Genomic DNA, 16,381 nt, shown 5'->3' with positions numbered 1-16,381 from the left:
CCGCGCCGCACTGCTTTCCGGACGGGGCTGTTGCCATGGCGAGCGGCGGAGACATTTTGATGCCTGCCTCGGTCTGTGGAGCCCGCCCGCCGAGTGTGCCGCCCCCAGGAAGAGAGCCCGACTGAGCCCGGCCGTCCCCCGCTCGCCGCCGCCCCCCGCCCGCAGCGCCAGCCTCGCCGCCGCCGTGGGGAACAAAGGTTGGTACCGCCCGGCCCGGCGGGGCGCCCCTTCCTGCGGCCGAGATCGGGACCAGCCTCCCGCCTCGTCCGTAACTGGAGCCGAAACCGCGGAATCGCCCCCTAGCCGGGGGCTCGTCCCGGGAAAAGGCTCCATCTTCACAGTCGTGGAAGTCGCGAGACGCCCCGAGGGAGTGGCTGAGTGTCCCGGCCGGAGCCGGCCCTCCCGTCCCGCTTGTTGAAAGTCCTCACTAATTTTCCCCGGGAGCCCGAGGGGAAACATTGGGAGGAATCACTCCTTTGGGTAACCAGAGGTTTCCTTTAAAAAAACAAAACAAAAACAAAAAACAAATAAACAAAAAACGTTTTAAAACAACAATAAATCCGGTGTAGTGTCAAGGCTGATGTCGTTGCAGCTCCTGGAAGCTGTGGGGTCTGACTTTTGCTCCCACCCTGCAGTGTGAGGCATCATGGCCCTGGAAGGCCCTGTCCTGCAGCAGTTGTGCATGCTGTTTTTCCAGCTGTTTGTAACTCCAGGGCTGTTTAACATACCTTATTGCACTTGATTTTGGCTTCTACTGGGATGAACATTAACAGAAAAGTGTGTGGCATTGTTCAGTATCTCATTATTTCGCTTAGTTGCTGAGTTTCATGGGATTCCAGCTCATGAAATCCATCCCCCCTGCTTTTGGATTTTTCTCATTTCTGCTCCAGAGGCCCAGGATGTTCATATTGTTATTATACTAATATTATATTATGCTATTATATTATCAGGAGTTGAATATTACATTGCTGTACAGAAGAAGCGTGTACATGCCCAACCAATGGAGCATTTGTCTGTTCCTAGTGTTGTAAGCCTAACACAGGGAGCAATAACATGAAGTAGATTTCGGGGAAGGGGTAGAAAAAAAGAAAAAAAATCTTTCGGTGTGTCTTATGCAGAAGACTACAGGCCTTCAAAGTAAAGTGTAGCTTGTTTTGTTTTTTTTAGGGAGGTAGTCACCAAAAGGAAGACTCAGTGGTAGGGGATGGTTTGCAAAGATGGTGGTTATTTCTGTAAAGATCTCTTCAGAGCAACATTGTTATCCAAAGAGTCATCTGACAATTAAGTTTTTCTGTTGTGTGGTAGGTTCTGGGAAGTGCGTATTCCTTAGTGGATATCCTTTTGAAACTTGATTATAGCTTTCAGTTTAAATATATATTTTGAATTACTCTTATTTTTAAAGCTAGTGTTCAGTGTAGGTTGTTCCTTTTTAATTTTTTTCTTTTTGGTCCAGTCTGCTTTTATCACTACAAACAAGATAGAATAGTAAAGGCAGTAAAGAACTGAAGGATTTCATAGTGGTTTCTAGATTGTAGGGACTATTTAAATATGAGTGGCCTTTTCTGTTTTGCAGCTGTCTTTTTGCTCTTCCCTTATGTGCCAGTTAATAATTGCTCCTTTTGTCTGTACAGGTTTTTCTCAAGTTTCAAAGTGACTGGCTTTTACCGACATGGCTGGGTTTTTTTGTAAAGACTAACACTTACAGCGAGCAATAGTAAACTTCTCAAGAAGTTTAACTACATCAATACAATGTTTACAGTTCTTATAAGAAGTAAGGTTGAAATATTTTGGGGAAAAAGGATCGATATTCTTATTATATTTGCGTTGTAATTTGCTGTGAAGAAATAAATACAGTTTGATCACTTTCGTTAAAGTTGGTCCAGAGAGGTGATACTCCCTCTCTACGTGACATTGGTAAGGTCACAATTGGAGTACTGCATCCAGTTCTGGGCACTGCACCCAGTTCTGGGCACTGCACTTTAAGAAGGATGTGGCCTGCCTTGAGAGGGTTCAGAGGAGGGCTACCTGCTTGGTTGGAGGGCAACAGGGCAGGCCCTATGAGGAGATGCTGAGGGACCTGAACCTGTTCAGCCTCAGCAAGTGGAGGCTGAGTGGGGATTTGGTGGCTGCCTACAAACTCCTTAGGGGAGATCAGCAGCAAATAGGAAGGGCCCTATTCCCTCCAGCAGCACCTGGGGTGACAAGGAACAATGGCCAGAAGCTGCTGGAGAATAGGTTCAGGTTAGAGATTAGGAGGGACTGTTTCACTGTCAGGGTGGCTAGGACCTGGAACCAACTTCCTAGGGAAGTGGTGCTTGCTCCTACCTTGGGTAAATTAAAAAAGAAGTTGGACGAACACCTGTCTGGGGTTGTGTGATCCCAGCGTGTGCTCCTGCCAGTGGCGGCAGGTCAGACTAGATGATCTGTTCAGGTCCGTTCTGACCCCAAACTATTATGAAACTATGATGTGGAGTTTAGCAGTTGTAGAGAGACTGAATGGCTGAATACACCACTCCAGTTCCTGTAGTCTACAGAACATGAGGTAGGTGGTCCATAGAGATCTGCCTGGGCAGATGGTGCCAAACCTCCATGTTTCTATCATGCATCAGAAAACCTTAAAATACATTGCCTTCTTAATACTACTTTTCCATAAAGAAATATTTGTAGTTGTAGCAGGGAGATTATTTGATGCACAGTAGTGAAGGGTGGTGTATGCAGCCCTAAGTGGGAGGGGAAATGCTCACGGAACCCTCTTGCATTATGTTGCTCTCTGTCCTGTGAAATGATTGGAAAATAGCCAGTTGAAAGACTTAGTATTTTACTAATAAGCACCTGGTTCAAATTCAGCCCAGGTGGGAGGTGATTCAAAGTTGCAATGGGCACAGTCTAAGCAGATAAGTGGCTGTAGTGGCTGCTTGATGGTCTTGGTTCAGTGATACAAAAAAACTACCATTAATGGGAGGAAGTGGAGCTAGGATATCAACAATAAAGTTGTAAGTTTTTTTTTTGTTTGTCTTTAAGCCTGGTTATGGTTGTAAAGATTATCTTCTAGGTCTGAACTGAATGTAAATGTAAGTTGTTTTCCTAGTCTCCAGGTAACTATTTCCTATGCTTCTGCTGAAAGCTTTCAGCAATCTGCCTCAACATCATGGAGTTAAAGTAGTAGTTTATTTACAGATTTCACTAAAACAATGCAATAAAATGAACAATAAAAATATTTTTAATATAACATTGATCTAATTTTGCTAAACTCATACAATGAGATTATCCAGTCAGTCAGTTTACACAAAATTAAAACAGAAAATAAAATATTATGATGATAAAGCGAGAATGAAGCATTGGGCAGTAAAGCAGCACAGGAGAATTCAGTTTGGTTTTGGCCCTTGTCTGTGTGTGTGTTACCTGCACACAGAACCTAAGGAGTATAGGGTAGTCTCTGATTTGTAGTCACCAATGACTGTCCTACTTGTATCTGTGGACTCAGAGGATTAACTAGATGCTAAGGGCCATGTAGCTGTAGCGTCACATGGCAAAAACACTGCCATAGCATTGTGTCATGAGTATTAGGTTACTGTGCAGTCAGCATCACAAAAAAGGCATCCATTGGTGCTGCTGCGCAGCAACTCGGGTATAAACAAGTACTAAATGACTATGCAGTAACCTGAGTTACTGATCCATAGCGCCAACAAATGTCTTTTCGGTGACATTGACTGTGCAGTAGTCTAATACTACTTGTTACTGCACAGTCAATTAGTACTTGTTTATACAACCGCATATTCTCAGTGTCTTGTGTAGATGCAGCCAAGGAGAAGCAAATAGCTCCATACCTAGGTGAGAATAAGCTTATGGTCTGGAACATAGCTGGATTGTCAAATTATCTGACCCATTGTGGAGAGTTCTCATTAATGATTAATAATCAATGATTTTGTCATTGTGGTTTTGCAAGAGTTGTGGTAGGGGAATATGCTGTGTATTCCTGGATGTATTTGATTTTATAAAAATGACTGGAAGGATAGAACTAAAGGATGGCCATAGGGAAGCTTGATTATACTTACCTTGATAAGGAGTCCGATTGAGGGATTAGAAATTGATATACGCGCTAACCATCTACTAGCAGCTCTCATTACATTTCATAATAGACCTCCCTTGATATTTATTGATGTCAATTTCTCACCATTCACATCTAGATACAATGCAATCTTGAAACGTGTGTTGTTATATAATGCTCTTGAGATTATTCAAAATACATTTTCAGAATAACAATAGTAGGGGATTTGAATTCTAGAATTGGTGGTAGTAACCCCCATGTGATAAAGCTGTCATAAATGAAATATGGGCAATCTCCCAAGCAACCTTCTGTGATAATCAGCTAAATGAAGGAGGGTGGTACTTTTTGAAATACATTGCAGAGGGGAATTTTAGAATGCTGAATGGACAAACTGGCATTAAGAAGACTTTGATCAGTTTTATGTATGATTTCCAGGGCCCTAATAGGCAGTGAATCATGTCTATTTCATATTGCTGTAGCTGGTGCCTGGGGACAGCAGCAAGGCAGGCATAATAATAGATTATTTGTGATGGGAGAGAACCCCAGAACTGGAGGCCATTGCAACTATGAGACTTTTATTCTATCCCCTCCACAGAAGGCAGGGATTTCAGGGGGCATGGGAGAATGGCAGAACAAATACTTGCAGTGTAGGCTACCTGTGCCCCCCAAAATACCTTTTCATGTGTATTTTTTAGTTCTGTTATTTTAACCCAAAGGTAGCATTCTGTTATGCGGATTTGGATAATGCAAAGCCTAAATTCTTTTCCTCCTAATATAGGATATGTTTGAAAGAAAGTGCCTAGTCTGAAGGAAAGGATAGATGGCTTGCATGTTGACAGAAGATGAAAAGAACAGATTAATTCAAATCAGCATGTTGTGTGCATTCTTTTGATTTGTATATACATTTTTGGCAAACTTATATTTTTGGCTTTTGAAAATTTTGGAACAAATGAATGCATGAATTAAAGCTACTCCTGGTCACTTTTAACATACACTGTTGATTTTTAGGGGTGCAGGCATATCAGCCAATACCGATCTGATTTCCAGTGCAGCTGTGTCTAACTGGTAAGTCTGTTGTGGTGAAAGGGGAGGGAAGGGGAAGGGCGGGGGCAGATCAGTGTCCCCTGTGGTGAGGGAGGGAGTAGGGCTGGGGTAGGCACTGCCCAGCGAGGGTGGAGCAGGCACGGGACAGAGCTGCGGTTCGTCCAGGGAGTGTAAATTTGAGGTGGCTGTGCCCCCCCACCCCGTAGCCTCCCTCCCAGCGCTGCCACCCGCCTCAAGCACAGCACAGTGTGGCCCCCAGCCTCCCGGGCCTTGATCTACTCCCCCACACCCCTTCTCTCCACCTGCCTCTTCCACCACAACAGACTTACCAGCCAGGTGCAGCTGTCCAAGCTGCCAGGTGTGCTCCTCTCTGCCTGTGTGCTGCGCAGCAATTGTGTGCACGCACGAGCATTTATCGGCCAAATTATCGGCCACTTCTGGCAGGTTTCCAATATAGTCGATTTTCTTTATATCGGTACCGATCTGATATCGGACCAATATATCAGTGCACCTCGATTTAATTTTTACCCCATATGGTAAGAGCTATATACACTATGCACAAATTGGCTTCACAGTAAGCCTACTATAATGTTAATGTTAGAAAAACGAAGGGAAATCGTGCATATTGATGTTTAATTCTTTCCATCTCGCTGCAAAATATAGTTGCCATACAGTCTCTTGAAGGAGTTACCAGTTCTTGGTTTAATAGTTAGGTTTATTTGGTTTGGTGCTGGCAATTAAAAGATAAATTTGACTTACTTGATTTTTGCCTTGCAAATATCCAGTGTATCCTTTTTAACCCTATATACTGAAGGTATGTATTGATACCAGCCAGAGAGATGGAAGCATTTCCTCTTTATGAAATGAAAGCAAGAAGAGCAATAGAATGACTAAACAGGTCTCACCCATGCCACTGCGTCCAATTAGTTAATCTTATATTGGTTTTGAATAGTGAGTAGATACTGTACCTGCTGTACTTGGCAAATGATCCTGAGGTGAGAGCAGGAGTTGCAGAAAGAAATAAGCCTCTAACTTTATCTAACCTGCAGAGAGGGGAAGTTAGCCATGTTAGGCTGAGGGTAGGGCACGATGGCACCTTGTCAGCATCTGGAGAAGCAGGCCATAGCCTATGAACGCTCATGCTGAGTGAATCTGTAAGGTACTACCCCTGCCCTACCTTTTATTTAACATATGTGCTTAGAACTTGTAAGGGAATATAGCTAGGTATGTTACATATGAAACAGTTATAGAATTTTAAAATCATTAGTCCAAACAATTAGCAGTGATGATAATGACAATTTATGAGATACTTTACTTGCAGCCAGTTACTGAATGTCATCCTACTGGTATTTGAAAGTATTACAGTTTATTGACTAATGTTTCATGTTGTAATGTAATGTAGTGTCATGATTTTTCAGTTTACAAACAAAGGACAATTACCACTTGGTTGGAGAATAAAGGACCCAAGACAACTGAATCAAAAAGGTAAAAGCTATAATGTAACCGCTTGAAAGATGTCTCTTTTGGCGGGGGGGGGCAGTAACTGCCTTTTAAAATGAATCCTGTTAAATCAAAATGGAAGTAAGAGTTATTAGTGACTACAGTCCTATTTGGTTTAACAGCCTGCAATAATCACTCAAACCTGTTGGCTTAGAGTCCTGTTGTCAACAGTTTTGCAAGCTATACATTTTTATCAACCCGTCCAGTTTTGTTTTAAAAAAATAAAATAAAATTGCATGGACTGCAGTGGAACTGTCTGCATACACAAGGGATTAATTTGGAGCATGCTTTAGTAGCTGCCTAATTGTGCATTTGTATGTCTCATTAGCTATTATGACAGCTTTGCTATTTTATTAGTCTGAAGCAAACGTAAAATTTAAGGCTGGTTGGGAGAGGTGATGGGTTCAGGTTGTTGTAATTGGTATTATACCATTTTTTATTTATTTATTTTTAAAGCACACCCTAAACCTGGAGTAACTTTACACAAACAGTGGAGAATTACTTCTGAAAGAACTGGAGTAAAACTAGTTAAACTGGTTTGTGTCATTGGTCCAACTCCATTTCAGGATAGTTGTTTGCTAAAGGCAAGCGGTCTGTTACCTACTTCGTTACCACTTAGCAAGGTGCTTAATGTTTGAATGATCCCAAGATACTAGCATCGCAAAGGAACAGATATGCAACTCTAATTTATATAGACATATACAACCATTATAAATTATAACGGGGTTTGTATTTATCTGTCCAGGTCCTTTCTATGTTATAGTAGTATCATCTCTATGGACTACTGTCTAAAAGATAGGAAAGACTTTTTTTTTTTTTTAAATTAATTTAGCTGTCTGATAATCCTTCACCCTAAACAAACAAGTTTCTTTGGATGAATATGAATTTTTTTTCAAAAACTCATATTCCAACTCAAATAGTTGGAAAAATTCTTAGTGAGCATTCAGGCTCTAACACTTTCAGTGGAAAATCATCATGTTTCATTCCGAAGGTAAATACAAAAAAGTAACTTATACATAAGTGAAAAATAATTGGAAATGAAAATCCTTAGTAATGATCAAATAACCAACAAAAATAGGAAAATGCCATTAAAGGGAGGGATTAAATGATACATTTGTATAGTGGGGATATAGGCTCTCAGTTGTCTGTATAATATGAACCATATGTAGAGACATACCACATTCTTCTCAAAAAAGATGAGTTAAGGGTGGAATAGGGGCCTTTTATTTCAAATTCCTTTTCACTGTGTTTGTAATGTGAGTTCTTTAAAGAGACACAGTCATGTTAAAACTTAGCTTAAATTATTCTTTGTGCAACTACACTCACCCTCTAGTTCCTCTCCTAGTTTTTATGATCTTATAATTAAGTTTTATGTTCTTATAATTCTGTACCTGTTTCTGTTTTCAACAAGGAGAACTGAGCTCTAGCAGTGTTTTCTATCAGTATGGACTTTTGGTATAGACAGAACAATTTACAGGATGGGAGTCTCGTTTATTCTCCTGGGAAACGCTAATATTTACTATTTATGAAGTGCTGACAAAGAGACTGTGCAGAAATGTGCAATTTTTAGCTAATGTGTTTCATTTGTTGAAATTGAAATAGAAGTGACTTTTTTCCTAAGTCGTCATTTATTAGGAAGTGGATAGTAACATAATCGGAACAGAAGAAATTGTCTAGGTAAATTGTTGTGCATCAGGATGTAAATGTTTTAAGATGAAAGTTCCTCAGACTCCTTTTGGTTAGAGTAACTATTCTGTTAGCATATCCTTTTCAGGGTCAGGTTATTCTTGGTGGTTCATTTTATCCTTTTATATTTTGACTCCTCTGTTGAGTCTTAGCTCTTAGTACTGAGTGAGGGACTGTCATATCCTCAAAGAGAAGAACATTATTATTCATGGAGAGGGCTGCAGAATTTCAAGATGTTTAGTAGAACTTATAAATATCTATCCATTGATAAGTTTCTTATCTATAGGCAGTGAGATGGGGAATGACCAAACAGCAGCATCTAAGACATTTAATTTGTATTATTTATTCTATAATATCACAACATCAATTTCTATTTGAAGATCTTAAAGTGCATGAATACATTTAGTTTCACACTGTCCATAATACGTAGCTAAGTACTGTTTTGCAAATAAGAAAAAGTAAGCACAGAAGTGAAATGACTTTCCAATCCATGAGAATTTGAGAGAGAAACCAGGTCCTTTGATTCACAGCGCTTTTCTTTAACTATTCAGTCATGCTTCTCTTAATTCTCTGTGTAATATTTAGTCTAGGCCTGACTTGGGGTACCTCTATGTATAGAACAGTAATGAATTTAATAAGTCTCAGTTTTTATTAATACTGTATTGTTTAGGAATATTGTTTATGTGCATTAATTTCTGGATGTATAAACAGAATCAGAGTAAGGAGGTATATGTGACATTGGTTTCAATTTAAATTGGTATTAAGGTACAACTTCTTAATTATAAGGCTAACCTATCATTGGAACGGGTTATCAAAGTAAGTGACTAATACATCATTACTTTTTGCAGTTTAAATGGTTACAGGTTATTTTTCTAAAATTTATGTCTTACTTCAACTAAAAGGTATTGGTGGTGTTCCCTTATTAGGGGACAATAATTCCCCCTTTTGTAAATGTTCCTGGATGAAATTCTATGACTTTAGGAGACCCAGTGGCTTTTAAATCTATTTATAAAAATTGCACCTGGGGGGAAACATTCAGCTCTACACATTTCATCTTTTTTTTCCCCCACAGCTTGCAAGACGAGACGAGTAACATGGAAGCCAATCCCAAGATGACTTCAGTTAAAAAAGATCGCTTTTGTGAACATGATGTGAAAAAGCTAGAGAACGTTTGTCAGGAAGGTTATCCAAGATTATCTGCAGAAGCAAGCACAAAACATGTCAATTTGCCTCAGACAGGCAATGTATGTAAGTGGGAGGCTGAGGAGACTCGTAGCGATCAGCTCTCAGAAGACCCTGTGAAAGGAACATGGCCTGGAGACCAGTTTGAAAATGCCAACATTGATCAAATACACAAAACCAGCAAGCAGGCTCACAGAGCTTGTGAAGAAAGTAGTAACAATTGGACTTACAGGAAATTATCATCTGGGAGATCTGGGAAGATAACAAACACAAAGCATCCATCAAAAGATGATGAGACAAAAGGGCTAGTGACTTCATGTCACTCACAGAAGCTAAAGAGTTGCAATCCTGTCCATGTAGTCTGTGTAACTAATGAGACAGAGGAGGAGGATGTAGTTCCAGAAAGCCCACTCTCGGATGCAGGTTGTGATGCCTGTGTATCTGATATTGGAGGACCTGGAAAACTGAGCAAGTGCCAAAGTAGTTCTGGGGATTCAACTGCTTTTGAGAGAGAAAGTGAACCTGAGTCACCAATGGATGTTGACAATTCTAAGAACAGCTGCCAGGGATCAGAGGCTGATGAAGAAACAAGTCCCTTTCTTGAAGAGACAGGGGATGTTGACATGTCAAAAGCCACAAACAAATTTTCCAGACTTACACGAGGAGATGCTGAACTGGAATTGAGAAAGTCACAGATGTCTTCCAAGAGTTGTGAAAGTGCTCTATTTAGCCTCAATTTTGAGGGAATGAGCAACTCCATCAAGGAGGATGAATTGCCCACAAAGTCATCTGGGATTTCTACTCCATCATTAGAATGCAAATGTGCAAAACAGTGTGGGAAGAAGGACTCTAAAATCACTGCTCATTTCATGAGGATACCTAGGTCAGAGGAGAAAAGGTAACCCTCTGTTTTCTACCTCCTCCCCCTCTTTAATATTTTCTCTTCAGTGACAGTAGAGTGAATATTAGATTATTCTTAAATAAGGTTTGCAAAATTATGTGCTAAAGGGAGGAGAAACATTAGATTTGATTTTTTTTTTTTTTTTACCATATTTGTTTGAATCCAAGACAAGGTTTTTTTTCCCCCTCTATTCAACATGGCGGGGAGGGGGGACTGGGGGAAAGGGGAAGAAACCTTGTATGGATTCAAATATAGCCTGGGGCAGGCAGCTGCTGCAGTTCTAGCTCTGGTTCCAACTCTAACTTTGGTCCTGATCCAGGGGAGACCATGCATTATGTTGTGGTTGGGGGTGCAGGGGAGATGCACAGCCATGGGGGAGCTGCTGTGGCTCTGGCTCAGGACCTGACCTGGGGCCAGGACCGGAGCTGCTGCTTCCACTGCTGCCTGGTTGGGGCCAGAGCCACCATGTACTCTGTGCCTTGCCTGGACCCATAACAGCTGTATAGGGTAAGCAAGTGGCTGGAGAAGGAGGCATGGGGTCAGGGTAAGGAGGTAAGCAATAGGCAGCTGTGGGGGACAGTCACTGGGGGAGTAAGGGGCAGGAATCAGGCTGCCTGCTTCCCTGCCCATCTGTGTTGGGGTTACATTAAAGAGAACTCTCCAAAAATAGATTCTATATCTGGAAAATTATATATTTGTTATAATTTTCTAGATATAGAATCTAATTATTGGGACATCATTTTAAATTCAAAGTCATCTTGGATTTGGATACATATGGTAAAGATAGCAGGCTTATTTAAATATATATCCAGGTGCAATTCTAATGCACAGAATTAAATCAGAGGAACCCTGTAAAAGGGATGTTAAGAAACAGGAAAGACCAGGGGAAAGGAGAAAGACCTGACAGTATGGTCTGAGGCATGCCACTTTAGAGAAGTTGAGATAATGACTGAGTCAGCAGTTGAGGAGAGAATCCACCTAGCTGGCTCCCTACACTTTTGAATGAGATGTTCTTTCCAAGGTCAGGGATCAAAGGAGTTCTAAAAGGTGAAACATTCTAGAAATAAAGGACACTTAATCAAGGGTATATGAACAGAGTGTTGACAGTGTGACTCTGACACAGGAGATGTAGAGACAGATGCTGAAAGCAGGTTAGATAGATTTTTTTTTTTTTTTTTTTTTTCCAGCTCCAGAGCTAGCAGGGCTGTGGGAAACATGCAAAGGTGTGTAGGCCTATTAATGTTTTTAAGCTTTGCTCTGAATGCTTTACATGTCTGAGAAATGAATCGGTACTTTGTTTTAAAAAATATTGACTGTGTTTCTGCAAATATGTACTGTCACAGGCTCCCCTCAGGGAAACTTCTGCAGGTCAGAACTCCAGATGGACCCCACCAATTCATGGCTTGTAGGGGCTGTAACTCAGGCCACAGACAGGCAGAGATGTGGATTTTCTGGAAAGTTTCGAATTGGAAAATTTTCCAATGCCCTAAATAGAGCGCAATCTGATTTAGCATGTTTATTTAACTGCTATTTATTAAACAAACTAAAAAAGTACCCCCATGTTAATTTTATGTCCCCATAGCCACAAGTATTTGAACTGAAATATTTGGTTAGGAAAAATATTAAATACAGCACACTTAATGTGGTTGAATTTGTTTGGATACAACATTTAAAAGCTTTATGTGGGAAGAAATTATTTTTATTGGAATACCTGTAAAAATGTAAAGACAATACACAATAGCATGTACTTCCCTTACATTGTTTACATTTTAAGAAAAAAAAAATGAAGGCACTGAAAGCTGTTGACACTAATTTTAGCACACCCAAGGAACTATGCGTGATATGCCATGGTTGTCCACTTGTCTTCTTTTAACAGAGTTTAACTCTCTTTGGCTGAGGTCATTGCGACACCTCCAGTTTCACTGTCACTATCTGTAGAATCACTTGCGCTACTTATTAGCTCCATTTCAGAATCAGATTGAGGCAAATGCAATTCAGAACTACTTGAACCACATTCTCTTTCACTAGAGGATGGTTTTACCAATGAGTCTGTGGACAAGATCATCACACTGCATCATCTTCACTAATGGTGCTTCTGACTGATTCTCCAGAAGCAAGAGATTTTGAAAAATAGAAACAAGCTTAGCGGTGTGTTCATTTGTTAGTCTATTCCTCTTTTTTGTCTTGATTGAGCTGAAAGGCTTCCAGCTCCATTCACAAGAAGCTGCTGTTGGTGGAATGCTTAGGATCCTTAGAGCAATCCTGGACAACAGCCAGGTGTTACAGTATCCCTTCCAGCACGTGAGAGGAGACGCATTCTCTGCTGTCCGACAAATGTTGTCTTTGCTCCAAATTTTGTTTTGTGTTGTTTTTTTTGCGCGGTACTTGGCAATCTGTCATCACAGCTATTTCACTGATGTTGGGGATATTTTTAGCTACTTCCATAATTGTTTCGAGAGCAGTAGATTATTCATCTGATAAATGTTGTCCTCTCTGTTTGAGGATTCAAAAAGTTTGCTGCCAGATGAACTGGATGAGAGCAAAACTCGTATCTCTTGGTAAACATTTATTTTACTACTTTTTTTGGATAGAGGTGAAGAAGCAAAAGCTCAATTAGATTTTCATTCAGTTGTCTGAATATCTCTGGAATATCTGAAAGGCTTGGTGTAACTCCTTCAAGTTTCTTGATAGCCACTGAAACTGGTAGTAGCAAATTGAATGCTCCTTGAACTCGAACCCAGAACACATTGTTTTCAAGAATCTGCTTCTGAAAGTTCACGGGAATAATCTGGGATAGTGTCATCTATTGAAGCACGTTGCAAACAGTTCTTTGTGCACAGCAAACTATGTAAACACTTTGTAGATGAGCCCCATCTAGTTTCTCCTGGCAATGAAAGTGCACTTTCCTTCCCCTGCTTCTCTTTCTGTAATTTCTTCAAAGTCTGATTAGAAACATGATGATGGTGAAATACCTTCACAATCGCTTTGCAGTTTGCTGATACTGTCTTCATTGTATTCACACTTTGTACTTTGCTGAAAGATTCAACCCATGAGCAAGACAGTCAAATACCATTAAATAAGGATACTTTGCCTTTAATACTTACCATGCAGCTTTTATGTTACTCTCATTATCAGTTACAAGGGCTTGTGCCCTGGAGGGACCTGCACTTTCAATCTCTTCATTCAGTAATTTGGCTATGTATTCACCTGTATGACAAGAAGATTTGGTAGCAATTGCTTTCAGGAATACTGATTCAAGTGTTGCTAACATAATGTTCAATGAAGGATTTCTTTGTATATCAGTCCATCCATCTGACATTGGAGTCAGTGATTCTGCTTGACTAGTCCTTTGAATAACCATTGTTTGAACTCTGTCATACTCTCTATTTAAGAGAGAATGTGATAACGTGATGGTAACTTATATGATGGATGAATTGGTTTGTAATGTTCCTTCCAGTATTAATTTTGAGTTCTGGAAAGTGGTGTATCACTTGCAAATACAGCATTAGCTTGAGCTAATGTCTCATCTGCTTTTTCTTGATCTTCTTTTGACATTTTTGTCCACAAAGCTCGATTAAAAGCTGCTTGATTAAATGCTAGTTGATTTACTAGCTGCGGCTAGTAAAGCGACCAAAATGCTGGCTTGCATCCATAGATGCTTCTCAAGCAAATCCCGGGACGTCATTCTCCCCTTGTACTTGGCCTTGGTGAGGCCGCAGCTGGAGTACTTCGTCCAGTTTTGGGCTCCACAATTCAAAAAGGATGTGGAGAAGCTTGAGAGAGTCCAGAGAAGAGCCACGCGCATGATCAGAGGTCAGGGAAGCAGACCCTACGATGACAGGCTGAGAGCCCTGGGGCTCTTTAGCCTGAAAAAGCACAGGCTCAGGGGTGATCTGATGGCCACCTATAAGTTTATCGCGTCTGACCACCAGTATCTGGGGGAATGTTTGTTCACCAGAGCGCCCCAAGGGATGACGACTAGGTCGAATGGTCATAAACTTCTACAAGACCGTTTCAGGCTGGACATAAGGAAGAATTTCTATACTGTCCGAGCCCCCAAGGTCTGGAACAGCCTGCCACCGGAGGTGGTTCAAGAGCCTACATTGAACACCTTCAAGAGCAAACTGGGTGCTTATCTTGCTGGGATCCTATGACCCCAGCTGACTTCCTGCCCTTTGGGCAGGGGGCTGGACTCGATCTTCTGAGGTCCCTTCCAGCCCTAATGTCTATGAAATCTATAAAAGCTTGACTGTCTTGAACAGCTACTCATGGTGCATCGCATATCTGGTGACAGTGATCTTGAAAGTGAGAATCCTGCTTTTTCTCCCAGACCTGACAGCTCAACTTTTTCATTTTCTATTTTTTGCAAATCTGCTATTTCACTTGAGCTACCAAGTTCCTGCAACAAGTGGGGACAAATTTTTATTTTAGTTTGGCCTCACCCACCAGAAGGAGAAGAAGCAGCAGAGAGCTTGCTTCCCCCCTCCCTGCCAGAAAGAATACTCTGCTGCTCAACTTGCTGCTCAGTTGCCCTGGGACAGCAGAGCCAAAGGGAAGTATAATCTGGCCTCTGCCATTGGCCAGGGGACTTGGCTCACTCTGCTGGGTTGAAATAATAGTTAACTATTTATCTATTATGCAATTAAAAAAAAATATGGTTAAACCTAAGCCACTTTGGGTGCTTAGTGCAAGGAGAAAATTGGGGCACAAATATTTTAAATAAATAAATGACAGTCCAGAGTTGCATTAACAACTTTTTAAAATTATGTTTTAAAACAGTAGAGATGCTTGTCTATACTGTGTGTTGTTTAACATTTATATTTACTTGCATAGGGTTCCTGAAATAGACTTTATTCAGATGTTGTTTCACCACTTCATTGTATTAGTTTTCTGTATATGGCTTGTACTCTTTCAGGACAGTTTCTACATGTTGTTAAATGTTTCTTGATTCTTGTTGCATTGTAAGCATACTCCTGCCCACAATATTTACATCTACTAACTTTCTTCCTTCCTTCAGTGGCTTGAACTTCACTAGAATGATAGGGTTTTTTTTTTTTTCTGATTAGGCATTATAACTACTTCAAAGCAAAAGCACTAAAAAACTAACAGATCTTATGCAAACACTTCCAACTTCCCCAACTCAAGAAAAGAAGTGAGAGACTGCTCTGTGTGTTTGCTGAACTGAAAGTAAAACAAAATTTTATCACAGTTTTAATTTTGCTTTCACTTGCAGTCTGAGATGAAATAAGAACTTTAACTTTGGTTTTGATTTGACCTGCACAGCCAGTTAGGTGAATTCATAACTTGATTTTTTGGTTTGGATTATTATGTGAGCGTATTCACCCTTCTGTTACAAATCAATAAAGCATGTATGTACTCTCTCACTTCCTAGGGATAATCACCTGAAAAACATTAATTACAACTTTGAAACTGCCAAGCTTGCCTAATATTGTATTGGCATCCATTCCTTGTTATAAATGAATGTTATGAAACAATGAATTTTTAGAAATGGAAAATTTCCCATGGGGAAAAATTAAGCACTGCTTAATTTTCTGCCCCATATCTGCATGCACCCTGATACTAGGGGGCTAATTTTGGGGGTAAAGTACATGTTTGTGAGAAAATATGGTAGTTGTACTTACCCCTGTTTAACTACAGATTTGTACCAAATCAGCATTCCTCTTTTATATAATTTTGTAATCTTCCTTGGATTTTTTTTTTCCATTGGAGAGCTAGGGAGTAACCTAAAAATTACGTTTTTAAAAAGTTGAGAAGTTCGGAAGGAAGTTGTACTGTATTTCTCACACTAATGAAGGCTGAAATAGATGTTGAATTTTATGCAGATATCAGGCTGTCATCTTGCAGGACCAGATTCATAGAGAGCTGAAGCTGGCAAACTTTCCACTTTATATGGAGAGAGTTCTTTGTTATGTATATGTACTAGAACAATGGAGAATTACAAGTTGTTAAATGGTAGCACAAACTTAGGAGAGCTGAAATGCTGAACAAAGTTGCCCTAA

The 16,381-nt window shown here is 40.4% G+C and overlaps 2 protein-coding genes across 9 annotated transcripts in view; one reads left to right on the top strand and one right to left on the bottom strand.

Annotated features, from left to right (window-relative positions):
* LOC102377904 (mitochondrial import inner membrane translocase subunit Tim23) overlaps positions 1-3,678 on the bottom strand; it is a 36,856-nt gene extending 33,178 nt beyond the window's left edge. The window contains exon 1 of the mRNA XM_014522647.2: positions 3,671-3,678. Coding sequence (XP_014378133.1) covers positions 3,671-3,678 — 8 coding nt within the window. The remainder of the gene's footprint in view (positions 1-3,670) is intronic.
* PARG (poly(ADP-ribose) glycohydrolase) overlaps positions 94-16,381 on the top strand; it is a 140,703-nt gene continuing 124,415 nt past the window's right edge. For 5 of the 8 annotated variants that reach the window (XR_003095424.1, XR_003095425.1, XM_025210964.1 and 2 more), the window contains exons 1-4: positions 144-197; positions 6,511-6,577; positions 9,351-10,358; positions 11,549-11,584. Coding sequence is in view for 6 of the 8 variants with exons in the window: in XM_025210964.1 (XP_025066749.1) it covers positions 9,373-10,358; positions 11,549-11,584 (1,022 nt within the window). In the remaining 2 variants the exon portion in view is untranslated. Of the gene's footprint in view, positions 778-6,510; positions 6,578-9,350; positions 10,359-11,548; positions 11,585-16,381 lie in introns of all 8 variants that reach the window. The other 3 variants (XM_025210961.1, XM_025210963.1, XM_025210965.1) reach the window with 3 other exon arrangements.

The sequence above is a fragment of the Alligator sinensis genome, unplaced genomic scaffold (genome assembly GCF_000455745.1).
Source record: "Alligator sinensis unplaced genomic scaffold, ASM45574v1 scaffold374_1, whole genome shotgun sequence".
NCBI classification, from domain to species: domain Eukaryota; kingdom Metazoa; phylum Chordata; order Crocodylia; family Alligatoridae; genus Alligator; species Alligator sinensis.
The sequence above is the reverse complement of the archived record's forward strand: the minus strand, read 5'-3'. Positions and strand labels throughout refer to the sequence as shown.